Source organism: Pristiophorus japonicus, chromosome 4 (assembly GCF_044704955.1).
Source record: "Pristiophorus japonicus isolate sPriJap1 chromosome 4, sPriJap1.hap1, whole genome shotgun sequence".
NCBI lineage: Eukaryota > Metazoa > Chordata > Chondrichthyes > Pristiophoridae > Pristiophorus > Pristiophorus japonicus.
Genome location: NC_091980.1, coordinates 243,962,605 through 243,988,015, shown reverse-complemented (window position 1 = coordinate 243,988,015; position 25,411 = coordinate 243,962,605). Strand labels below are relative to the sequence as shown.

Genomic DNA, 25,411 nt, shown 5'->3' with positions numbered 1-25,411 from the left:
GAGGGTGGGGGGAAGAGGGAGAGGGTGGGGGGAAGAGGGAGAGGGTGGAGGGAAGAGGGAGAGGGTGGGGGAAGAGGGAGAGGGTGGAGGGAAGAGGGAGAGGGGTGGGGGGAAGAGGGAGAGGGTGGAGGGAAGAGGGAGAGGGTGGAGGGAAGAGGGAGAGGGTGGAGGGAAGAGGGAGAGGGTGGAGGGGAAGAGGGAGAGGGTGGGGGGGAAGAGGGAGAGGGTGGGGGGGGAAGAGGGAGAGGGTGGGGGGAAGAGGGAGGGGGGGGGGGAAGAGGGAGTGGGGGGGGGGGGGGAAGAGGGAGTGGGGGGGGGGGGAAGAGGGAGTGGGGGGGGGGGGAAGAGGGAGTGGGGGGGGGGGAAGAGGGAGAGGAAGGGAGGAGGGAGGAGGAAGGGGAGGAGGGGGAGAGGAAGGGGAGGAGGGGGAGAGGAAGGGGAGGAGGGGGAGAGGAAGGGGAGGAGGGGGAGAGGAAGGGGAGGAGGGGGAGAGGAAGGGGAGGAGGGGGAGAGGAAGGGGAGGAGGGGGAGAGGAAGGGGAGGAGGGGGAGAGGAAGGGGGAGGGGGAGAGGAAGGGGAGGAGGGAGAGGAAGGGGAGGAGGGGGAGAGGAAGGGGAGGAGGGGGAGAGGAAGGGGAGGAGGGGAGAGGAAGGGGAGGAGGGGGAGAGGAAGGGGAGGAGGGGGAGAGGAAGGGGAGGAGGGGGAGAGGAAGGGGAGGAGGGGGAGAGGAAGGGGAGGAGGGGGAGAGGAAGGGGAGGAGGGGGAGAGGAAGGGGAGGAGGGGGAGAGGAAGGGGAGGAGGGGGAGAGGAAGGGGAGGAGGGGGAGAGGAAGGGGAGGAGGGGGAGAGGAAGGGAGGAGGGGGAGGAAGGGGGAGGAAGGGGAGAGGAAGGGGAGAAGGGGGAGGGAAGGGGAGGAGGGGGGAGGGAGGGGAGGAGGGGAGAGGGGGGGGGAGGGAGAAAGGGAGGGGGTGGAGGGAGAGAGGGAGGGGTGGAGGGAGAGAGGGAGGGGGTGGAGGGGTGAGGGAGGGGAGGGGGTGGGTGGCTGAACGGGAGGAACTGAACGAGAGGGAGGCGAACTGAACGAGAGGGAGGCTTGAGTCCCGATCTTCGCCCGGGGAGCCCATCTGGCCAGGGCTAGGGCCGGCATGCTTCGGGCCCCTCCCATGCAGCCTCGGGGCGAGGAGCTACTGCACATGCGTGCACACTCTAGCATGTTTTCAATACCGGGACCTGGCTCCGCCCTCAACGCCTGAGGAGCTCGCAGAATCACAAGGAAAGTTTTTGGCGCCCTTTTTATTCCAGAAAGTCGGCGCACCTTATGGAGGTGCGCTGTTTTTACAGAGGGCGGAAACTTGGGCCGACCAGGAAGAATTGTTTCCATAAAATTAATGAGTGCTTTAAATATTAAATTCTGTGTCAGGTACAACACATTGAAGAATCAATCTAGAGCACTTGAGAGTGATGCGATTCCCACTGCTAAATTCTTGACATAAGCCACTCGGAGAATTGGAGAACAGGAGAAAAAAAACATATTCTAGTTACATTGAAGATTTTGCTGGTCAATTCCTTACGAATAGATTCTACATTATTTCTATGCTCTCTAAATGTTGGGTTGCAATGCAAAGCTAGGGACAATTTATGATCTGGATTTTATGAATGTTTTTCATGTTTAATATAGTATTTGTCATTTTGCACAATGTTAACACTTACATCACTTTATGCCTGCTTACTGAATCAGCACCATTAAATCAGTACAAAAAAAACTAGCAAATTAAACATTAAAACTAAAAAGTATTTATCCCAGAATAGACAGTGTACAAATTAGGGATTGACAGTTTACAGAAAATAAGGCCATGAAATATATGAGCTAAGCAGTCAATATACATAAGATTCTCTCAAAATGTGAGGAAACACTGCAAGATTCGAGATGACAAAAATTCACAAAGGATGCAGTTCAGAGGAGGAGACAGTGGAAACGCAAAGATTTGTTCAGCAGATGATGAATCTGAGACTACCAGGGTAACCAAGTACAAAATACGACCAGGTTTGGAATTTCAAATGCAGCTGATGTTCATTAATATTATGACCCTTGATCAGTAAAGTAAAAGGAGGAAATAGGACAGCAATTGCTACTCTTGTACACAGACAAGTACAGTATTTGTACTCGAGGCATCTTTTGCAGTTTTCATTTTACTGCAGGTGGGCGTGCTCTTTGCTTGTTGCCCATATGCACATATTTTCCATCAGGGTTCACTACATAAGCAGGAACCTTGGCTGATTTCCTCAACCTTACCCCATTACTGAGACAAATTGTAATACAATCACTACTATTACTATAACAACATGGGATCTCTCTTTAAATTGTTGAGAAACCTGGGTGAATTAATTTGGGTCTGCGGGTGTCTGACACACACACACTTCACTCAGAATTATTAACCGATGGAATTCCCTGCCGCAGAGAGTTGTTGATGCCAGTTCATTGGATATATTCAATAGGGAGTTAGATATGGCCCTTATGGCTAAGGGGATCAAGGGATATGGAGAGAAAGCAGGAAAGGGGTACTGAGGAAATGATCAGCCATGATCTTATTGAATGGTGGTGCAGGCTCGAAGGGCCGAATGGCCTACTTCTGCACCTATTTTCTATGTTTCTATGTAAGCCCATCGCCAAGTTTAATAGTCTCTGAACCAAGCTACTGAGAAATTTCTAAATGTTCTGTTCACACAGTTTCCAAGGAAGGACTGGCAACATAATGCAAGAAGATATTAGAAAACTTGGAGAGTTAAGTGGCAAATGACATTTAAAATATACAAATATGAGGTAATGCACTTTGGTAGGAAAAATAGAACCACCACCTACACCTTAGAAAATAAGAAACTGAATTCACGAGCAATGGGATCTAAGTATACAAGTGACCAAATCATTAAAAGTAGCATCGCTCGTCAGCAAAACAATTAAAAATGCTAACAAAACACTAGGATTTATTTCTAGGGCGATAGAATTCAAAAATAGTGAAGTTATGCTAAACTTGTACAGGACCTTGGTCAGGCCGCACTTGAGTACTGTGCACAGTTCTGGTCTCCTTACTATAAAAAAGGACATAGAGGCACTGGAGAAAGTACAAAAAAGATTTACAAGGATGGTAGCAGAACTGATTACAGTTACTGGAACAGGTTGGGGCATTTTTCTTTAGAAAAGAGAAGACTTAGAGATGATCTGATAGAGGTCTTTAAAATTATGAATGGGGCTGGGCAGGGTAGCTGTGCAGAGAATGTTGCCACTCGTGTGAGAACCCCAAACTAGGGGCCATAAAAACAAGATAGTTAATGTTAAGGGATGGCCATGTCTGACTAACTTAATTCAATTTTGAGAAGGGATAACCAGGAGGGTCGATGAGGGCTGTGCATATGATGTAGTCAATATGGATTTTAGCAAAGCTTTTGATAAGATCCCATGGCAAACTGGTCACAAAAGTAAAAGCTCATTGGATCCAGGGGAAAGTGGTAAGTTGGATCCAAAATTGGCTCAGAGGCAGGAAGGAAAGGGTAATGGTTGATGGGTCTTTTGGTGACTGGAAGGCTGTATCCAGTGAGGTTCTGCAGGGCTCAGTGCTGGGTCCCTTGCTTTTTGTGGTATAGAGCAATGACTTGAATGTTGGGGGTACAATTAAGAAGTTTGCAGATGACACTAAAATAGACCGTGTGGTTGATAATGAAGAAGAAAGCTGCAGACTGCAGGAAGATATCAATAAACTATTCAGGTGGGCAGAACAGTGGCAAATGGAATTCAATCCGGAAAAGTGTGAGGTAATGCATTTGGGTCATTACAAGGCAAGGGAATACACATTAAATGGTACGACATTGAAAAGTGTAGAGGAACAAAGGGACCTTGGAGTGCAGGTCCACAGAGTCCTGAAGGTAGCAGGCCAGGTAGATAAGGTGATTAAGGCGGCATATGGAATACTTGCCTTTATTAGTCGAGGCATGGAATACAAAAGCAAGGATGTTCTACTAGAACTGTATAAAACACTGGTTAGGCTGCAGCTGGAGTACTGTGTGCAGTTCTGGTCACCATATTACAGGAAAAATGTGATTGCACTGGAAAGGGTGCAGAGGAGATTTACAAGAATGTTGCCTGGTCTGGAGAATTTTGGCTATGAGGAAAGATTGGAGATGATGGGTCTATTTTCTTTGGAACAGAGGAGGCTTAAGGGAAACCTGATTGAGGGTATAAAATGATGAAAGGGCCTGGATAGAGTGGACAGGTAGGACCTGTTTCCCTTAGCAGAGGGGGGTCAACAACCAGGGGCCATAGGTTTGAAGTAATTGGGGGGGGGGGGGGGGGAAAAAGAGGTATAGAGGAGATACAAGGGGAAATTTCTTCACTCAGAGGATGGTGGGGGTCTGGAACTCACTGCCTGAAAGGGTGGTAAAGGCAGAAAGCCTCATCACATTTTAAAAATACTTGGACGTGTACTTAAAGTGCTGTAACCTACAGGGCTACGGACCAAGAGCTGGAAAGTGTAATTAGGCTGGATAGCTCTTGGTCTGCCGGCACGGACACGATGGGCCGAAATGGCCTCCTTCTGTGCTGTAAATTTCTATTTGTTTATTTGCAGTAAACTGCTGGTTAATCACATTTATTATCAAACAATTCAGTGACGCCTTGGTGTATTGACTGGATATGTCACAGGATTGTAGCAGAGTTTCTGCTGTAAGCTGGATTGAGAACAGAAAGTGAGTGCATGAAAGATGATTTTCAACAAAGGGAGTAAAGAAGGGAGCAAGAGAAGAAAAAGAATACACTAAAAAAATGAAATCATTTGTCTACCCCAGTCAGTCATGGAATGGTACATAAGGATCAAAAGAATTTAAAGAACATAAAATGGAAATACTTGGCAAAAATTAGTGTACCAGCCATACTTGCACTGTTTGATTACATTCATATCTCAGAAATTGCAATCCTGATGTCAGCGAACTGGCAGCATTTGCCATCATTTCACCTTTGAAACGGACTGCAACTTCAGGATTTAGCGCATGCGCAACCTGATGCGGAAATTGTGAAGTTGTGGTCTGTCATTCACTGCTCCTCCACAGGCTGCATTGTGGCGCCGCACCAAACACCACCCCCCCCCCCCCACCCCCCCAAACAAGCCAGCAATCAGTGTAATCACTATAATCATGGAAACGTTGGCTCTTCAGCAGCAATTATGCTGTTAAATCCAAGTTATGCCCAATCTCTTTGGGTACAACTAATTTTAATTTTGTGCAGTGTAAAATCTATCCATTTTAATAAAAATTAAAATGCAAGAAACTTTAAAAGTTTTTTTTTAAAGTTTGTACATCTTTAGTTCAGGTTTGCTTTTTCTGCATGAGAGAGCCCCAATCTTTGTTTTGTGCTAACATTTTTTTAAAGTTAGAATTTTAAGAGCTTACCCACTTCCTTGTTCACGGTCGGTGAGTATTCTGCGTTTTAATGGCTGCTTATACAGCTTGCTGATGTCACAGCAGCTCACACGATGGGATTCCCACTATACTACATTGAGATGAATTACACATCAGAAAACACAAACTTCAACACAGATCGTGAGATCATTGTGCGAAGCATACTTCGGGGCCAGCGGCAAATGCCTTTGCTTAGTCACTGATCACAAATTGTGGGCCACGACCTTAATAAACTGATCATGTTCAAAAATAAAGAGACCACTTGTAAACCTTCTGTACTTTCCATCTATATACAATATATTATATATATGTGTGAACACAGCAGGAAGGTAAATGTGTAAATGGTTTCCAGACTTGGTATATTTTTTATTTGTGCTTACAGTAAATACTTTCATCCAAAGTTCTGTTACAGTTTACTGTTTATTTTCTATTTCTTGCGTTCTTTTTGCAAACTGCTTTTTCAATTTGTTTTTTTTTTGCTGTTCACAATTTTGTTTTCTCACTCTTCTACTTTGGAGATCCTCTTTACATATTTCAATTCCTCCTTTTACTTTACAACTCTAAAGTCCCGACCACTCCACAATAATGTGAAAAAAAACCCCATCAGAAAATACAAAGTTGCAAAATTCTCCCCCAATAAAACAAATAAATGCTCAATTTAAAGGTTTACTAACCATAATGGACCAGACAATTATAGATAATCTTTCCTTTAACTGGTCCAATACTTTTCTTAGGGCCCCTGCCCCCTACAGAACATAGGAATCTATGAAGAGATAGTAGCAGTGTATATGAGACTTAGAAATAGTAAAATACTAATCAAGACCAGCCTGGTACTTCACTTTAAAGTTTGGAGCTGCACTATTGCGCTTAAATGAACTCAGATAGCTGAAGTGTACTCATTTGCTGTGTGTTGAATGAAACATTTTTTTGAGTGGTACATTGATGGAGGATGAAAACTTTCCATTGCTGAAGAACCATCATGCAGAACTTAACTGGCTGATGGATTCCAGTATTCAGTAGCCCTGATCTAAAAACTTATAACTTTACTTGGTTAAGTAATACACATATAATGATTTTTTTTTTTTTAAATGAAGTATTCATTTCCCATATTCACCTTAGATAGCTTCCAAAGTAGGCCACAATGTTGGCATGCTTACACTCCTTTACCATAAAAATTTCTTGCTGTATAATGGAAAAGTCATCTCCTGTAAAAAAAGAAAAATGAATGTGAATGTTACAGCTACAGTCTGTATATACATACACATTAACTCAAATATATTCAAAGCTACAAATGACATAAGAACATAAGAAATAAGAGTAGGAGTAGGCCATTTGACCCCTCGAGCCTGCTCCGTCCGCCATTCAATAAGATCATGGCTGATCTGGTCTTGGGCTCAGCTCCACTTCCCTGCCAGCTAGCTCTCCATAACCCTTCACTCCCTTATCGTTCAAAAATCTGTATCTCCACCTTAAATATGTTCAATGACCCAGCCTCCACAGCTCTTTGGGGCGAGAATTCCACAGATTTACAACCCTCAGAAGAAATTCCTCCTCATCTCAGTTCTAAATGGGCGACCCCTTATTCTGAAACTATGCTCCCTAGTTCTAGATTCCCCATGAGAGGAAACATCCTCTCTGCATCTACCTTGTTGAGCCACCTCAGTATCTTATATGTTTCAATAAGGTCACCTCTCATTCTTCTAAACTCCAATGAGTATAGGCCCAACCAACTCAACCTTTCCTCATAAGTCAACCCCTTCATTTCAGGAATCATTCTGGTGAACCTTCTCTGAACTGCCTCCAATATCCTTCCTTAAATACTGTACTCAGTACTCCAGGTGTGGCTTCACCAATACCCTGTACAGTTGTAGCAGGGCTTCTGTTTTTATACTCCATCCCCTTTGCAATAAAGGCCAACATTTTATTTGCCTTCCTGATTACCTACACACTAACTTTGTGTTTCATGCTGTTCTGCAGCCTTATGTAATTTATCGCCATTTAAATAATAATTTTCTTTATTTTTCCTGCCAAAGTGGATAACCTCACACTTTCCTACATTATACTCCATCTGCCAAATGTTTGCCCGCTCACTTAGCCTGTCTATATCCCTTTGAAGATTTTTTGCGTTCTCCTCACAACTTGCTTTCCCATCTATCTTTGTATCAGCAGCAAACTTGGCTACATTACACGGTCCCTTCATCCAAGTCATTAATATAAATTGTAAATAGACTCCACCAACATCTTACTTTAATCGTCCAGCTGAGTGGGACTGCCCTCGCCTGGTTCCATTCATATCTATCCAGTCGTAGGCAGAGAGACACCTGCAATGGCTTCTCTTCCTCCTCCGTTACCTCTGGAGTCCCCCAAGGATCTATCCTTGGACCCCTATCTCTCATCTACATGCTTCCTCGACCCCTCCACTGCCTGTGATTTGTCATGCTGCTTGTCAGTCAACACGTAATGAGCAGAACGGTCCCTGCCATAAACTCCATTCCCTAGTCACCGACTCCATCCCTTTCTCCCTGCCCTCTGTCTGAAACTGAACCAGACCATTCACAACCTTGGTGTCCTATTTGACCGAGATGAGCTTCTGACTCCATATCCACTCCATCACTAAGACCGCCTACTTCCACCTCCGTAACATCGCCTGTCTCAATCAGTGTCTCAACTTACCTGCTGCTGAAACTCTTATCCATGCCTTTGTTACCTCTAAACGTGACTATTCCAAAGCTTTCCTGGCTGGCCTCCCATCTTGCACCCTTCGTAAACTTGAGCTCATCCAAAACTCTGTTGCCCATATCCTAACTCACATCAAGTCCCATTCACCCGTGTCCACTGACCTACTATGGCTCCCGATCCAGCAATGCCTTGGTTTTAAAATTCTCATCCTTTTTTCAAATCGCTCCATGGCCTCGTCCCTCTCCAGCTCTGTAACCTCCTCCAGCCTGACAACCCCCAGAGAGCTCTGCGTTCCTCCAGTTATGGCCTCCCATGCATCCACAATTTTAGTCACTCCACCATTGGAGGTCGTGCCTGCATCTGCTGAGGCCCCAAGCTCTGGAATTCCTTCCCTAAATCCCTCTATCCCGTAAACATACTTCTTTGACTAAACTCGCCACAGCTTTTTCAGCAACATCTCCCAAACCCGCGACCCCTACCACCTCGAAGGACAAGGGCAGCAGGCGCATGGGAGCATCATCACCTGCAAGTTCCCCTCCTAGTTACACACCATCCTGACTTGGAAATATATCGCCATTCCTTCATCGTCGCCAGGTCAAAACCCTGGAACTCCTTCCTTAACAGCACTTTGGGAGTACCTTCACCACAAGGACTGCAGTGATTCAAGGCGGCGTCTCACCACCACCTTCTCAAGGGCAATTGGGTATGGGCAATAAATGCTGGCCTTGCCAGAGACGTCCACATCCCGAAACAAATTTTAAAAAACTTTTGGAAATCTGCCCTGATATCTCCAAGTGGCTCAATATCAAAATTTGTTTTAGAACACTTCTGTAAAGTGCCTTGGAAAGTTTTACTCCGTTAAAGGCATGATATAAATGCAAGTTCTTGTTCACATCTTGAATATATCTGCATGCACAATATTGAATATGTTGCTGCTGTTCATCTATGTATTAAAAATGGAGACTTCATTTGTCATACCAATTTTGGATTCTTATAGTCAGGTTTTCGTGACATGGTGCACTTTCCATTTTCTTTAAGTAATGTATAACATCTGCTATACATATTTCCACCCTACAGGTGTCACTATCCCTCCATTTTCAGGAGAAGACTTGAATCTCCAGCAGACAGTTTACTCAATCGCTTCACAGGAGCATTATAAAACAAAATTTGACACTTAGCCACTTAAGAGATATCAGGACAGGTGTCCAAAAATTTGGTCAAGGTAGTAAGTTTTAAGGAGCAGAGTGAGGTAGAGAGGTGGAGAAGTTTAGGGAAGGAATTCCAGAGCTTAGGGCCTGGGCACCTGAAGGCAGGGCCTCCAATGGTGCAGTGATTAAAACTATAAAACTTGATGAGCCATCCTCATAACTAATCCATAATTAGTATTTTGACTAAAATTAATGTTTAACTGTAGTAAAAATTAATTTTCCCATCATACAGATTTGATTTCCTCATGCCCGCAGTTAAGAATAAACAAGGGTCCCAAATGCTCCATTAGTGGAGGTAAAATTGGGCTGCTTACTCTGTTATTTCAATTTTGTCACACAACAAATTGTTTTGCCCTGCCCGTGGGCCTCTGCCATGCTGGCAGGGTAGTAGGGAAAATGCTAGAATCTATTATTAGAGACGTGGTAACAGGGCACTTAGAAAATCATTATATGGTCGGGTCAGCCAGAGCACCCTCTAATGATCACTAACCAATGACCAGGTAAAAAGTAAGAGAGAGAGAACAATGAGGGAGAACAGAATCTAGCTTCGCCGAGTTCAATAGCTTGCCAACACTCACTGTCCAGGCTTGTTCTGCTTCTATCTGATTAAATAAATTACCCGTTTAAATTCAAGCTGTTCTTTTAACTAACAGTGTACAATTCATCAGGATGAAGCTTTTTGTGTTTTATAAGTCAAAATATTTCTTCTCCCTCCTCCCAAAATCTGTCTTAAGAAAATAAAGCTTGGCATTACCTGGTTATTAGTGTTCTAACCTCAAGGAGACCCACCAATTTTTGACTCCACCTCCCAACTCAGCTACAAGAGCTGCGTAAATCTTACAACTATTAGACTACAATAGGCCAGCACTTTGAAATAGCCGAGGAGCCAAACCAGAAGCACCTGATCTCAACAACCTCTATCATACACAGAATATACATTAGTAACCAGCCACTAGTGCACCTTTCCAGGTTTGGATCAGCTCGCGGGATAGGCAAAAATACTGGCCCTACTGAAAAGAATGGAACCAAATCAGACACTCACATTACCATGCATTGCAGAGCTCTCGCCTTGTGGCTAGAGTACCAGTTCACAACCAGGCATTAAATCTTGCCAGCAGTGACTCACACTCTGCACCTGTACCAGATAGTAGCACTTTGGGCCCAAAATTGGTCCAGGAGTTGCTCTGTTTTTTTTGGAGCAACTTGATTTTTCTGGAGTATCTTAAAAATCCACATTTTGCACATTCAATTTGCGTTCGTGTAGGTGAGTTCGGATTTTTTTTTTTTGAGTTTGGTTTAGTTTTTTTCCCAAAAGGGGGTGTTACCAGCCATCTACACCAATTTTGGCCATTTAAGTCACTTTGGACAGCTAATAGTTGCTCCAAACTAATTCGGCCAGCGTATGTGGCCACTTGTGGCCGCACAGAAAACCCTTGGAGAGTTAAGAAATCAGCGCAGGTAGCCAGAAATAGGGGCGGGAAGGGAAGCAGAGAGGACCTTACAAAGTTGGTTCCCTAAACAGGCCAGTGGTGAGTCAGCTAGAAACAGTATAAAAAGAAAGAGAGGGCTTTGTGCAGACCTGCACGACATGCAGCAACAGCTCAGAGTGCAAAGGTGAGAGTCTGGGCAAGTGGGAGAGTCTGGGCAAGTGGGAGAGTCTGGGCAAGTGGGAGAGTCTGGGCAAGTGGGAGAGTCTGGGCAAGTGGGAGAGTCTGGGCAAGTGGGAGAGTCTGGGCAAGTGGGAGAGTCTGGGCAAGTGGGAGAGTCTGGGCAAGTGGGAGAGTCTGGGCAAGTGGGAGAGTCTGGGCAAGTGGGAGAGTCTGGGCAAGTGGGAGAGTCTGGGCAAGTGGGAGAGTCTGGGCAAGTGGGAGAGTCTGGGCAAGTGGGAGAGTCTGGGCAAGTGGGAGAGTCTGGGCAAGTGGGAGAGTCTGGGCAAGTGGGAGAGTCTGGGCAAGTGGGAGAGTCTGGGCAAGTGGGAGAGTCTGGGCAAGTGGGAGAGTCTGGGCAAGTGGGAGAGTCTGGGCAAGTGGGAGAGTCTGGGCAAGTGGGAGAGTCTGGGCAAGTGGGAGAGTCTGGGCAAGTGGGAGAGTCTGGGCAAGTGGGAGAGTCTGGGCAAGTGGGAGAGTCTGGGCAAGTGGGAGAGTCTGGGCAAGTGGGAGAGTCTGGGCAAGTGGGAGAGTCTGGGCAAGTGGGAGAGTCTGGGCAAGTGGGAGAGTCTGGGCAAGTGGGAGAGTCTGGGCAAGTGGGAGAGTCTGGGCAAGTGGGAGAGTCTGGGCAAGTGGGAGAGTCTGGGCAAGTGGGAGAGTCTGGGCAAGTGGGAGAGTCTGGGCAAGTGGGAGAGTCTGGGCAAGTGGGAGAGTCTGGGCAAGTGGGAGAGTCTGGGCAAGTGGGAGAGTCTGGGCAAGTGGGAGAGTCTGGGCAAGTGGGAGAGTCTGGGCAAGTGGGAGAGTCTGGGCAAGTGGGAGAGTCTGGGCAAGTGGGAGAGTCTGGGCAAGTGGGAGAGTCTGGGCAAGTGGGAGAGTCTGGGCAAGTGGGAGAGTCTGGGCAAGTGGGAGAGTCTGGGCAAGTGGGAGAGTCTGGGCAAGTGGGAGAGTCTGGGCAAGTGGGAGAGTCTGGGCAAGTGGGAGAGTCTGGGCAAGTGGGAGAGTCTGGGCAAGTGGGAGAGTCTGGGCAAGTGGGAGAGTCTGGGCAAGTGGGAGAGTCTGGGCAAGTGGGAGAGTCTGGGCAAGTGGGAGAGTCTGGGCAAGTGGGAGAGTCTGGGCAAGTGGGAGAGTCTGGGCAAGTGGGAGAGTCTGGGCAAGTGGGAGAGTCTGGGCAAGTGGGAGAGTCTGGGCAAGTGGGAGAGTCTGGGCAAGTGGGAGAGTCTGGGCAAGTGGGAGAGTCTGGGCAAGTGGGAGAGTCTGGGCAAGTGGGAGAGTCTGGGCAAGTGGGAGAGTCTGGGCAAGTGGGAGAGTCTGGGCAAGTGGGAGAGTCTGGGCAAGTGGGAGAGTCTGGGCAAGTGGGAGAGTCTGGGCAAGTGGGAGAGTCTGGGCAAGTGGGAGAGTCTGGGCAAGTGGGAGAGTCTGGGCAAGTGGGAGAGTCTGGGCAAGTGGGAGAGTCTGGGCAAGTGGGAGAGTCTGGGCAAGTGGGAGAGTCTGGGCAAGTGGGAGAGTCTGGGCAAGTGGGAGAGTCTGGGCAAGTGGGAGAGTCTGGGCAAGTGGGAGAGTCTGGGCAAGTGGGAGAGTCTGGGCAAGTGGGAGAGTCTGGGCAAGTGGGAGAGTCTGGGCAAGTGGGAGAGTCTGGGCAAGTGGGAGAGTCTGGGCAAGTGGGAGAGTCTGGGCAAGTGGGAGAGTCTGGGCAAGTGGGAGAGTCTGGGCAAGTGGGAGAGTCTGGGCAAGTGGGAGAGTCTGGGCAAGTGGGAGAGTCTGGGCAAGTGGGAGAGTCTGGGCAAGTGGGAGAGTCTGGGCAAGTGGGAGAGTCTGGGCAAGTGGGAGAGTCTGGGCAAGTGGGAGAGTCTGGGCAAGTGGGAGAGTCTGGGCAAGTGGGAGAGTCTGGGCAAGTGGGAGAGTCTGGGCAAGTGGGAGAGTCTGGGCAAGTGGGAGAGTCTGGGCAAGTGGGAGAGTCTGGGCAAGTGGGAGAGTCTGGGCAAGTGGGAGAGTCTGGGCAAGTGGGAGAGTCTGGGCAAGTGGGAGAGTCTGGGCAAGTGGGAGAGTCTGGGCAAGTGGGAGAGTCTGGGCAAGTGGGAGAGTCTGGGCAAGTGGGAGAGTCTGGGCAAGTGGGAGAGTCTGGGCAAGTGGGAGAGTCTGGGCAAGTGGGAGAGTCTGGGCAAGTGGGAGAGTCTGGGCAAGTGGGAGAGTCTGGGCAAGTGGGAGAGTCTGGGCAAGTGGGAGAGTCTGGGCAAGTGGGAGAGTCTGGGCAAGTGGGAGAGTCTGGGCAAGTGGGAGAGTCTGGGCAAGTGGGAGAGTCTGGGCAAGTGGGAGAGTCTGGGCAAGTGGGAGAGTCTGGGCAAGTGGGAGAGTCTGGGCAAGTGGGAGAGTCTGGGCAAGTGGGAGAGTCTGGGCAAGTGGGAGAGTCTGGGCAAGTGGGAGAGTCTGGGCAAGTGGGAGAGTCTGGGCAAGTGGGAGAGTCTGGGCAAGTGGGAGAGTCTGGGCAAGTGGGAGAGTCTGGGCAAGTGGGAGAGTCTGGGCAAGTGGGAGAGTCTGGGCAAGTGGGAGAGTCTGGGCAAGTGGGAGAGTCTGGGCAAGTGGGAGAGTCTGGGCAAGTGGGAGAGTCTGGGCAAGTGGGAGAGTCTGGGCAAGTGGGAGAGTCTGGGCAAGTGGGAGAGTCTGGGCAAGTGGGAGAGTCTGGGCAAGTGGGAGAGTCTGGGCAAGTGGGAGAGTCTGGGCAAGTGGGAGAGTCTGGGCAAGTGGGAGAGTCTGGGCAAGTGGGAGAGTCTGGGCAAGTGGGAGAGTCTGGGCAAGTGGGAGAGTCTGGGCAAGTGGGAGAGTCTGGGCAAGTGGGAGAGTCTGGGCAAGTGGGAGAGTCTGGGCAAGTGGGAGAGTCTGGGCAAGTGGGAGAGTCTGGGCAAGTGGGAGAGTCTGGGCAAGTGGGAGAGTCTGGGCAAGTGGGAGAGTCTGGGCAAGTGGGAGAGTCTGGGCAAGTGGGAGAGTCTGGGCAAGTGGGAGAGTCTGGGCAAGTGGGAGAGTCTGGGCAAGTGGGAGAGTCTGGGCAAGTGGGAGAGTCTGGGCAAGTGGGAGAGTCTGGGCAAGTGGGAGAGTCTGGGCAAGTGGGAGAGTCTGGGCAAGTGGGAGAGTCTGGGCAAGTGGGAGAGTCTGGGCAAGTGGGAGAGTCTGGGCAAGTGGGAGAGTCTGGGCAAGTGGGAGAGTCTGGGCAAGTGGGAGAGTCTGGGCAAGTGGGAGAGTCTGGGCAAGTGGGAGAGTCTGGGCAAGTGGGAGAGTCTGGGCAAGTGGGAGAGTCTGGGCAAGTGGGAGAGTCTGGGCAAGTGGGAGAGTCTGGGCAAGTGGGAGAGTCTGGGCAAGTGGGAGAGTCTGGGCAAGTGGGAGAGTCTGGGCAAGTGGGAGAGTCTGGGCAAGTGGGAGAGTCTGGGCAAGTGGGAGAGTCTGGGCAAGTGGGAGAGTCTGGGCAAGTGGGAGAGTCTGGGCAAGTGGGAGAGTCTGGGCAAGTGGGAGAGTCTGGGCAAGTGGGAGAGTCTGGGCAAGTGGGAGAGTCTGGGCAAGTGGGAGAGTCTGGGCAAGTGGGAGAGTCTGGGCAAGTGGGAGAGTCTGGGCAAGTGGGAGAGTCTGGGCAAGTGGGAGAGTCTGGGCAAGTGGGAGAGTCTGGGCAAGTGGGAGAGTCTGGGCAAGTGGGAGAGTCTGGGCAAGTGGGAGAGTCTGGGCAAGTGGGAGAGTCTGGGCAAGTGGGAGAGTCTGGGCAAGTGGGAGAGTCTGGGCAAGTGGGAGAGTCTGGGCAAGTGGGAGAGTCTGGGCAAGTGGGAGAGTCTGGGCAAGTGGGAGAGTCTGGGCAAGTGGGAGAGTCTGGGCAAGTGGGAGAGTCTGGGCAAGTGGGAGAGTCTGGGCAAGTGGGAGAGTCTGGGCAAGTGGGAGAGTCTGGGCAAGTGGGAGAGTCTGGGCAAGTGGGAGAGTCTGGGCAAGTGGGAGAGTCTGGGCAAGTGGGAGAGTCTGGGCAAGTGGGAGAGTCTGGGCAAGTGGGAGAGTCTGGGCAAGTGGGAGAGTCTGGGCAAGTGGGAGAGTCTGGGCAAGTGGGAGAGTCTGGGCAAGTGGGAGAGTCTGGGCAAGTGGGAGAGTCTGGGCAAGTGGGAGAGTCTGGGCAAGTGGGAGAGTCTGGGCAAGTGGGAGAGTCTGGGCAAGTGGGAGAGTCTGGGCAAGTGGGAGAGTCTGGGCAAGTGGGAGAGTCTGGGCAAGTGGGAGAGTCTGGGCAAGTGGGAGAGTCTGGGCAAGTGGGAGAGTCTGGGCAAGTGGGAGAGTCTGGGCAAGTGGGAGAGTCTGGGCAAGTGGGAGAGTCTGGGCAAGTGGGAGAGTCTGGGCAAGTGGGAGAGTCTGGGCAAGTGGGAGAGTCTGGGCAAGTGGGAGAGTCTGGGCAAGTGGGAGAGTCTGGGCAAGTGGGAGAGTCTGGGCAAGTGGGAGAGTCTGGGCAAGTGGGAGAGTCTGGGCAAGTGGGAGAGTCTGGGCAAGTGGGAGAGTCTGGGCAAGTGGGAGAGTCTGGGCAAGTGGGAGAGTCTGGGCAAGTGGGAGAGTCTGGGCAAGTGGGAGAGTCTGGGCAAGTGGGAGAGTCTGGGCAAGTGGGAGAGTCTGGGCAAGTGGGAGAGTCTGGGCAAGTGGGAGAGTCTGGGCAAGTGGGAGAGTCTGGGCAAGTGGGAGAGTCTGGGCAAGTGGGAGAGTCTGGGCAAGTGGGAGAGTCTGGGCAAGTGGGAGAGTCTGGGCAAGTGGGAGAGTCTGGGCAAGTGGGAGAGTCTGGGCAAGTGGGAGAGTCTGGGCAAGTGGGAGAGTCTGGGCAAGTGGGAGAGTCTGGGCAAGTGGGAGAGTCTGGGCAAGTGGGAGAGTCTGGGCAAGTGGGAGAGTCTGGGCAAGTGGGAGAGTCTGGGCAAGTGGGAGAGTCTGGGCAAGTGGGAGAGTCTGGGCAAGTGGGAGAGTCTGGGCAAGTGGGAGAGTCTGGGCAAGTGGGAGAGTCTGGGCAAGTGGGAGAGTCTGGGCAAGTGGGAGAGTCTGGGCAAGTGGGAGAGTCTGGGCAAGTGGGAGAGTCTGGGCAAGTGGGAGAGTCTGGGCAAGTGGGAGAGTCTGGGCAAGTGGGAGAGTCTGGGCAAGTGGGAGAGTCTGGGCAAGTGGGAGAGTCTGGGCAAGTGGGAGAGTCTGGGCAAGTGGGAGAGTCTGGGCAAGTGGGAGAGTCTGGGCAAGTGGGAGAGTCTGGGCAAGTGGGAGAGTCTGGGCAAGTGGGAGAGTCTGGGCAAGTGGGAGAGTCTGGGCAAGTGGGAGAGTCTGGGCAAGTGGGAGAGTCTGGGCAAGTGGGAGAGTCTGGGCAAGTGGGAGAGTCTGGGCAAGTGGGAGAGTCTGGGCAAGTGGGAGAGTCTGGGCAAGTGGGAGAGTCTGGGCAAGTGGGAGAGTCTGGGCAAGTGGGAGAGTCTGGGCAAGTGGGAGAGTCTGGGCAAGTGGGAGAGTCTGGGCAAGTGGGAGAGTCTGGGCAAGTGGGAGAGTCTGGGCAAGTGGGAGAGTCTGGGCAAGTGGGAGAGTCTGGGCAAGTGGGAGAGTCTGGGCAAGTGGGAGAGTCTGGGCAAGTGGGAGAGTCTGGGCAAGTGGGAGAGTCTGGGCAAGTGGGAGAGTCTGGGCAAGTGGGAGAGTCTGGGCAAGTGGGAGAGTCTGGGCAAGTGGGAGAGTCTGGGCAAGTGGGAGAGTCTGGGCAAGTGGGAGAGTCTGGGCAAGTGGGAGAGTCTGGGCAAGTGGGAGAGTCTGGGCAAGTGGGAGAGTCTGGGCAAGTGGGAGAGTCTGGGCAAGTGGGAGAGTCTGGGCAAGTGGGAGAGTCTGGGCAAGTGGGAGAGTCTGGGCAAGTGGGAGAGTCTGGGCAAGTGGGAGAGTCTGGGCAAGTGGGAGAGTCTGGGCAAGTGGGAGAGTCTGGGCAAGTGGGAGAGTCTGGGCAAGTGGGAGAGTCTGGGCAAGTGGGAGAGTCTGGGCAAGTGGGAGAGTCTGGGCAAGTGGGAGAGTCTGGGCAAGTGGGAGAGTCTGGGCAAGTGGGAGAGTCTGGGCAAGTGGGAGAGTCTGGGCAAGTGGGAGAGTCTGGGCAAGTGGGAGAGTCTGGGCAAGTGGGAGAGTCTGGGCAAGTGGGAGAGTCTGGGCAAGTGGGAGAGTCTGGGCAAGTGGGAGAGTCTGGGCAAGTGGGAGAGTCTGGGCAAGTGGGAGAGTCTGGGCAAGTGGGAGAGTCTGGGCAAGTGGGAGAGTCTGGGCAAGTGGGAGAGTCTGGGCAAGTGGGAGAGTCTGGGCAAGTGGGAGAGTCTGGGCAAGTGGGAGAGTCTGGGCAAGTGGGAGAGTCTGGGCAAGTGGGAGAGTCTGGGCAAGTGGGAGAGTCTGGGCAAGTGGGAGAGTCTGGGCAAGTGGGAGAGTCTGGGCAAGTGGGAGAGTCTGGGCAAGTGGGAGAGTCTGGGCAAGTGGGAGAGTCTGGGCAAGTGGGAGAGTCTGGGCAAGTGGGAGAGTCTGGGCAAGTGGGAGAGTCTGGGCAAGTGGGAGAGTCTGGGCAAGTGGGAGAGTCTGGGCAAGTGGGAGAGTCTGGGCAAGTGGGAGAGTCTGGGCAAGTGGGAGAGTCTGGGCAAGTGGGAGAGTCTGGGCAAGTGGGAGAGTCTGGGCAAGTGGGAGAGTCTGGGCAAGTGGGAGAGTCTGGGCAAGTGGGAGAGTCTGGGCAAGTGGGAGAGTCTGGGCAAGTGGGAGAGTCTGGGCAAGTGGGAGAGTCTGGGCAAGTGGGAGAGTCTGGGCAAGTGGGAGAGTCTGGGCAAGTGGGAGAGTCTGGGCAAGTGGGAGAGTCTGGGCAAGTGGGAGAGTCTGGGCAAGTGGGAGAGTCTGGGCAAGTGGGAGAGTCTGGGCAAGTGGGAGAGTCTGGGCAAGTGGGAGAGTCTGGGCAAGTGGGAGAGTCTGGGCAAGTGGGAGAGTCTGGGCAAGTGGGAGAGTCTGGGCAAGTGGGAGAGTCTGGGCAAGTGGGAGAGTCTGGGCAAGTGGGAGAGTCTGGGCAAGTGGGAGAGTCTGGGCAAGTGGGAGAGTCTGGGCAAGTGGGAGAGTCTGGGCAAGTGGGAGAGTCTGGGCAAGTGGGAGAGTCTGGGCAAGTGGGAGAGTCTGGGCAAGTGGGAGAGTCTGGGCAAGTGGGAGAGTCTGGGCAAGTGGGAGAGTCTGGGCAAGTGGGAGAGTCTGGGCAAGTGGGAGAGTCTGGGCAAGTGGGAGAGTCTGGGCAAGTGGGAGAGTCTGGGCAAGTGGGAGAGTCTGGGCAAGTGGGAGAGTCTGGGCAAGTGGGAGAGTCTGGGCAAGTGGGAGAGTCTGGGCAAGTGGGAGAGTCTGGGCAAGTGGGAGAGTCTGGGCAAGTGGGAGAGTCTGGGCAAGTGGGAGAGTCTGGGCAAGTGGGAGAGTCTGGGCAAGTGGGAGAGTCTGGGCAAGTGGGAGAGTCTGGGCAAGTGGGAGAGTCTGGGCAAGTGGGAGAGTCTGGGCAAGTGGGAGAGTCTGGGCAAGTGGGAGAGTCTGGGCAAGTGGGAGAGTCTGGGCAAGTGGGAGAGTCTGGGCAAGTGGGAGAGTCTGGGCAAGTGGGAGAGTCTGGGCAAGTGGGAGAGTCTGGGCAAGTGGGAGAGTCTGGGCAAGTGGGAGAGTCTGGGCAAGTGGGAGAGTCTGGGCAAGTGGGAGAGTCTGGGCAAGTGGGAGAGTCTGGGCAAGTGGGAGAGTCTGGGCAAGTGGGAGAGTCTGGGCAAGTGGGAGAGTCTGGGCAAGTGGGAGAGTCTGGGCAAGTGGGAGAGTCTGGGCAAGTGGGAGAGTCTGGGCAAGTGGGAGAGTCTGGGCAAGTGGGAGAGTCTGGGCAAGTGGGAGAGTCTGGGCAAGTGGGAGAGTCTGGGCAAGTGGGAGAGTCTGGGCAAGTGGGAGAGTCTGGGCAAGTGGGAGAGTCTGGGCAAGTGGGAGAGTCTGGGCAAGTGGGAGAGTCTGGGCAAGTGGGAGAGTCTGGGCAAGTGGGAGAGTCTGGGCAAGTGGGAGAGTCTGGGCAAGTGGGAGAGTCTGGGCAAGTGGGAGAGTCTGGGCAAGTGGGAGAGTCTGGGCAAGTGGGAGAGTCTGGGCAAGTGGGAGAGTCTGGGCAAGTGGGAGAGTCTGGGCAAGTGGGAGAGTCTGGGCAAGTGGGAGAGTCTGGGCAAGTGGGAGAGTCTGGGCAAGTGGGAGAGTCTGGGCAAGTGGGAGAGTCTGGGCAAGTGGGAGAGTCTGGGCAAGTGGGAGAGTCTGGGCAAGTGGGAGAGTCTGGGCAAGTGGGAGAGTCTGGGCAAGTGGGAGAGTCTGGGCAAGTGGGAGAGTCTGGGCAAGTGGGAGAGTCTGGGCAAGTGGGAGAGTCTGGGCAAGTGGGAGAGTCTGGGCAAGTGGGAGAGTCTGGGCAAGTGGGAGAGTCTGGGCAAGTGGGAGAGTCTGGGCAAGTGGGAGAGTCTGGGCAAGTGGGAGAGTCTGGGCAAGTGGGAGAGTCTGGGCAAGTGGGAGAGTCTGGGCAAGTGGGAGAGTCTGGGCAAGTGGGAGAGTCTGGGCAAGTGGGAGAGTCTGGGCAAGTGGGAGAGTCTGGGCAAGTGGGAGAGTCTGGGCAAGTGGGAGAGTCTGGGCAAGTGGGAGAGTCTGGGCAAGTGGGAGAGTCTGGGCAAGTGGGAGAGTCTGGGCAAGTGGGAGAGTCTGGGCAAGTGGGAGAGTCTGGGCAAGTGGGAGAGTCTGGGCAAGTGGGAGAGTCTGGGCAAGTGGGAGAGTCTGGGCAAGTGGGAGAGTCTGGGCAAGTGGGAGAGTCTGGGCAAGTGGGAGAGTCTGGGCAAGTGGGAGAGTCTGGGCAAGTGGGAGAGTCTGGGCAAGTGGGAGAGTCTGGGCAAGTGGGAGAGTCTGGGCAAGTGGGAGAGTCTGGGCAAGTGGGAGAGTCTGGGCAAGTGGGAGAGTCTGGGCAAGTGGGAGAGTCTGGGCAAGTGGGAGAGTCTGGGCAAGTGGGAGAGTCTGGGCAAGTGGGAGAGTCTGGGCAAGTGGGAGAGTCTGGGCAAGTGGGAGAGTCTGGGCAAGTGGGAGAGTCTGGGCAAGTGGGAGAGTCTGGGCAAGTGGGAGAGTCTGGGCAAGTGGGAGAGTCTGGGCAAGTGGGAGAGTCTGGGCAAGTGGGAGAGTCTGGGCAAGTGGGAGAGTCTGGGCAAGTGGGAGAGTCTGGGCAAGTGGGAGAGTCTGGGCAAGTGGGAGAGTCTGGGCAAGTGGGAGAGTCTGGGCAAGTGGGAGAGTCTGGGCAAGTGGGAGAGTCTGGGCAAGTGGGAGAGTCTGGGCAAGTGGGAGAGTCTGGGCAAGTGGGAGAGTCTGGGCAAGTGGGAGAGTCTGGGCAAGTGGGAGAGTCTGGGCAAGTGGGAGAGTCTGGGCAAGTGGGAGAGTCTGGGCAAGTGGGAGAGTCTGGGCAAGTGGGAGAGTCTGGGCAAGTGGGAGAGTCTGGGCAAGTGGGAGAGTCTGGGCAAGTGGGAGAGTCTGGGCAAGTGGGAGAGTCTGGGCAAGTGGGAGAGTCTGGGCAAGTGGGAGAGTCTGGGCAAGTGGGAGAGTCTGGGCAAGTGGGAGAGTCTGGGCAAGTGGGAGAGTCTGGGCAAGTGGGAGAGTCTGGGCAAGTGGGAGAGTCTGGGCAAGTGGGAGAGTCTGGGCAAGTGGGAGAGTCTGGGCAAGTGGGAGAGTCTGGGCAAGTGGGAGAGTCTGGGCAAGTGGGAGAGTCTGGGCAAGTGGGAGAGTCTGGGCAAGTGGGAGAGTCTGGGCAAGTGGGAGAGTCTGGGCAAGTGGGAGAGTCTGGGCAAGTGGGAGAGTCTGGGCAAGTGGGAGAGTCTGGGCAAGTGGGAGAGTCTGGGCAAGTGGGAGAGTCTGGGCAAGTGGGAGAGTCTGGGCAAGTGGGAGAGTCTGGGCAAGTGGGAGAGTCTGGGCAAGTGGGAGAGTCTGGGCAAGTGGGAGAGTCTGGGCAAGTGGGAGAGTCTGGGCAAGTGGGAGAGTCTGGGCAAGTGGGAGAGTCTGGGCAAGTGGGAGAGTCTGGGCAAGTGGGAGAGTCTGGGCAAGTGGGAGAGTCTGGGCAAGTGGGAGAGTCTGGGCAAGTGGGAGAGTCTGGGCAAGTGGGAGAGTCTGGGCAAGTGGGAGAGTCTGGGCAAGTGGGAGAGTCTGGGCAAGTGGGAGAGTCTGGGCAAGTGGGAGAGTCTGGGCAAGTGGGAGAGTCTGGGCAAGTGGGAGAGTCTGGGCAAGTGGGAGAGTCTGGGCAAGTGGGAGAGTCTGGGCAAGTGGGAGAGTCTGGGCAAGTGGGAGAGTCTGGGCAAGTGGGAGAGTCTGGGCAAGTGGGAGAGTCTGGGCAAGTGGGAGAGTCTGGGCAAGTGGGAGAGTCTGGGCAAGTGGGAGAGTCTGGGCAAGTGGGAGAGTCTGGGCAAGTGGGAGAGTCTGGGCAAGTGGGAGAGTCTGGGCAAGTGGGAGAGTCTGGGCAAGTGGGAGAGTCTGGGCAAGTGGGAGAGTCTGGGCAAGTGGGAGAGTCTGGGCAAGTGGGAGAGTCTGGGCAAGTGGGAGAGTCTGGGCAAGTGGGAGAGTCTGGGCAAGTGGGAGAGTCTGGGCAAGTGGGAGAGTCTGGGCAAGTGGGAGAGTCTGGGCAAGTGGGAGAGTCTGGGCAAGTGGGAGAGTCTGGGCAAGTGGGAGAGTCTGGGCAAGTGGGAGAGTCTGGGCAAGTGGGAGAGTCTGGGCAAGTGGGAGAGTCTGGGCAAGTGGGAGAGTCTGGGCAAGTGGGAGAGTCTGGGCAAGTGGGAGAGTCTGGGCAAGTGGGAGAGTCTGGGCAAGTGGGAGAGTCTGGGCAAGTGGGAGAGTCTGGGCAAGTGGGAGAGTCTGGGCAAGTGGGAGAGTCTGGGCAAGTGGGAGAGTCTGGGCAAGTGGGAGAGTCTGGGCAAGTGGGAGAGTCTGGGCAAGTGGGAGAGTCTGGGCAAGTGGGAGAGTCTGGGCAAGTGGGAGAGTCTGGGCAAGTGGGAGAGTCTGGGCAAGTGGGAGAGTCTGGGCAAGTGGGAGAGTCTGGGCAAGTGGGAGAGTCTGGGCAAGTGGGAGAGTCTGGGCAAGTGGGAGAGTCTGGGCAAGTGGGAGAGTCTGGGCAAGTGGGAGAGTCTGGGCAAGTGGGAGAGTCTGGGCAAGTGGGAGAGTCTGGGCAAGTGGGAGAGTCTGGGCAAGTGGGAGAGTCTGGGCAAGTGGGAGAGTCTGGGCAAGTGGGAGAGTCTGGGCAAGTGGGAGAGTCTGGGCAAGTGGGAGAGTCTGGGCAAGTGGGAGAGTCTGGGCAAGTGGGAGAGTCTGGGCAAGTGGGAGAGTCTGGGCAAGTGGGAGAGTCTGGGCAAGTGGGAGAGTCTGGGCAAGTGGGAGAGTCTGGGCAAGTGGGAGAGTCTGGGCAAGTGGGAGAGTCTGGGCAAGTGGGAGAGTCTGGGCAAGTGGGAGAGTCTGGGCAAGTGGGAGAGTCTGGGCAAGTGGGAGAGTCTGGGCAAGTGGGAGAGTCTGGGCAAGTGGGAGAGTCTGGGCAAGTGGGAGAGTCTGGGCAAGTGGGAGAGTCTGGGCAAGTGGGAGAGTCTGGGCAAGTGGGAGAGTCTGGGCAAGTGGGAGAGTCTGGGCAAGTGGGAGAGTCTGGGCAAGTGGGAGAGTCTGGGCAAGTGGGAGAGTCTGGGCAAGTGGGAGAGTCTGGGCAAGTGGGAGAGTCTGGGCAAGTGGGAGAGTCTGGGCAAGTGGGAGAGTCTGGGCAAGTGGGAGAGTCTGGGCAAGTGGGAGAGTCTGGGCAAGTGGGAGAGTCTGGGCAAGTGGGAGAGTCTGGGCAAGTGGGAGAGTCTGGGCAAGTGGGAGAGTCTGGGCAAGTGGGAGAGTCTGGGCAAGTGGGAGAGTCTGGGCAAGTGGGAGAGTCTGGGCAAGTGGGAGAGTCTGGGCAAGTGGGAGAGTCTGGGCAAGTGGGAGAGTCTGGGCAAGTGGGAGAGTCTGGGCAAGTGGGAGAGTCTGGGCAAGTGGGAGAGTCTGGGCAAGTGGGAGAGTCTGGGCAAGTGGGAGAGTCTGGGCAAGTGGGAGAGTCTGGGCAAGTGGGAGAGTCTGGGCAAGTGGGAGAGTCTGGGCAAGTGGGAGAGTCTGGGCAAGTGGGAGAGTCTGGGCAAGTGGGAGAGTCTGGGCAAGTGGGAGAGTCTGGGCAAGTGGGAGAGTCTGGGCAAGTGGGAGAGTCTGGGCAAGTGGGAGAGTCTGGGCAAGTGGGAGAGTCTGGGCAAGTGGGAGAGTCTGGGCAAGTGGGAGAGTCTGGGCAAGTGGGAGAGTCTGGGCAAGTGGGAGAGTCTGGGCAAGTGGGAGAGTCTGGGCAAGTGGGAGTCTGGGCAAGTGGGAGAGTCTGGGCAAGTGGGAGAGTCTGGGCAAGTGGGAGAGTCTGGGCAAGTGGGAGAGTCTGGGCAAGTGGGAGAGTCTGGGCAAGTGGGAGAGTCTGGGCAAGTGGGAGAGTCTGGGCAAGTGGGAGAGTCTGGGCAAGTGGGAGAGTCTGGGCAAGTGGGAGAGTCTGGGCAAGTGGGAGAGTCTGGGCAAGTGGGAGAGTCTGGGCAAGTGGGAGAGTCTGGGCAAGTGGGAGAGTCTGGGCAAGTGGGAGAGTCTGGGCAAGTGGGAGAGTCTGGGCAAGTGGGAGAGTCTGGGCAAGTGGGAGAGTCTGGGCAAGTGGGAGAGTCTGGGCAAGTGGGAGAGTCTGGGCAAGTGGGAGAGTCTGGGCAAGTGGGAGAGTCTGGGCAAGTGGGAGAGTCTGGGCAAGTGGGAGAGTCTGGGCAAGTGGGAGAGTCTGGGCAAGTGGGAGAGTCTGGGCAAGTGGGAGAGTCTGGGCAAGTGGGAGAGTCTGGGCAAGTGGGAGAGTCTGGGCAAGTGGGAGAGTCTGGGCAAGTGGGAGAGTCTGGGCAAGTGGGAGAGTCTGGGCAAGTGGGAGAGTCTGGGCAAGTGGGAGAGTCTGGGCAAGTGGGAGAGTCTGGGCAAGTGGGAGAGTCTGGGCAAGTGGGAGAGTCTGGGCAAGTGGGAGAGTCTGGGCAAGTGGGAGAGTCTGGGCAAGTGGGAGAGTCTGGGCAAGTGGGAGAGTCTGGGCAAGTGGGAGAGTCTGGGCAAGTGGGAGAGTCTGGGCAAGTGGGAGAGTCTGGGCAAGTGGGAGAGTCTGGGCAAGTGGGAGAGTCTGGGCAAGTGGGAGAGTCTGGGCAAGTGGGAGAGTCTGGGCAAGTGGGAGAGTCTGGGCAAGTGGGAGAGTCTGGGCAAGTGGGAGAGTCTGGGCAAGTGGGAGAGTCTGGGCAAGTGGGAGAGTCTGGGCAAGTGGGAGAGTCTGGGCAAGTGGGAGAGTCTGGGCAAGTGGGAGAGTCTGGGCAAGTGGGAGAGTCTGGGCAAGTGGGAGAGTCTGGGCAAGTGGGAGAGTCTGGGCAAGTGGGAGAGTCTGGGCAAGTGGGAGAGTCTGGGCAAGTGGGAGAGTCTGGGCAAGTGGGAGAGTCTGGGCAAGTGGGAGAGTCTGGGCAAGTGGGAGAGTCTGGGCAAGTGGGAGAGTCTGGGCAAGTGGGAGAGTCTGGGCAAGTGGGAGAGTCTGGGCAAGTGGGAGAGTCTGGGCAAGTGGGAGAGTCTGGGCAAGTGGGAGAGTCTGGGCAAGTGGGAGAGTCTGGGCAAGTGGGAGAGTCTGGGCAAGTGGGAGAGTCTGGGCAAGTGGGAGAGTCTGGGCAAGTGGGAGAGTCTGGGCAAGTGGGAGAGTCTGGGCAAGTGGGAGAGTCTGGGCAAGTGGGAGAGTCTGGGCAAGTGGGAGAGTCTGGGCAAGTGGGAGAGTCTGGGCAAGTGGGAGAGTCTGGGCAAGTGGGAGAGTCTGGGCAAGTGGGAGAGTCTGGGCAAGTGGGAGAGTCTGGGCAAGTGGGAGAGTCTGGGCAAGTGGGAGAGTCTGGGCAAGTGGGAGAGTCTGGGCAAGTGGGAGAGTCTGGGCAAGTGGGAGAGTCTGGGCAAGTGGGAGAGTCTGGGCAAGTGGGAGAGTCTGGGCAAGTGGGAGAGTCTGGGCAAGTGGGAGAGTCTGGGCAAGTGGGAGAGTCTGGGCAAGTGGGAGAGTCTGGGCAAGTGGGAGAGTCTGGGCAAGTGGGAGAGTCTGGGCAAGTGGGAGAGTCTGGGCAAGTGGGAGAGTCTGGGCAAGTGGGAGAGTCTGGGCAAGTGGGAGAGTCTGGGCAAGTGGGAGAGTCTGGGCAAGTGGGAGAGTCTGGGCAAGTGGGAGAGTCTGGGCAAGTGGGAGAGTCTGGGCAAGTGGGAGAGTCTGGGCAAGTGGGAGAGTCTGGGCAAGTGGGAGAGTCTGGGCAAGTGGGAGAGTCTGGGCAAGTGGGAGAGTCTGGGCAAGTGGGAGAGTCTGGGCAAGTGGGAGAGTCTGGGCAAGTGGGAGAGTCTGGG

At 54.0% G+C, this 25,411-nt stretch overlaps 1 protein-coding gene across 3 annotated transcripts in view; it reads right to left on the bottom strand.

Annotated features, from left to right (window-relative positions):
• map4k5 (mitogen-activated protein kinase kinase kinase kinase 5) overlaps positions 1-25,411 on the bottom strand; it is a 285,168-nt gene that overhangs the window by 149,052 nt on the left and 110,705 nt on the right. For all 3 annotated transcript variants that reach the window (XM_070879237.1, XM_070879238.1, XM_070879239.1), the window contains one exon: positions 6,560-6,650. In XM_070879237.1, the coding sequence (XP_070735338.1) occupies positions 6,560-6,650 (91 nt within the window). The remainder of the gene's footprint in view (positions 1-6,559; positions 6,651-25,411) is intronic.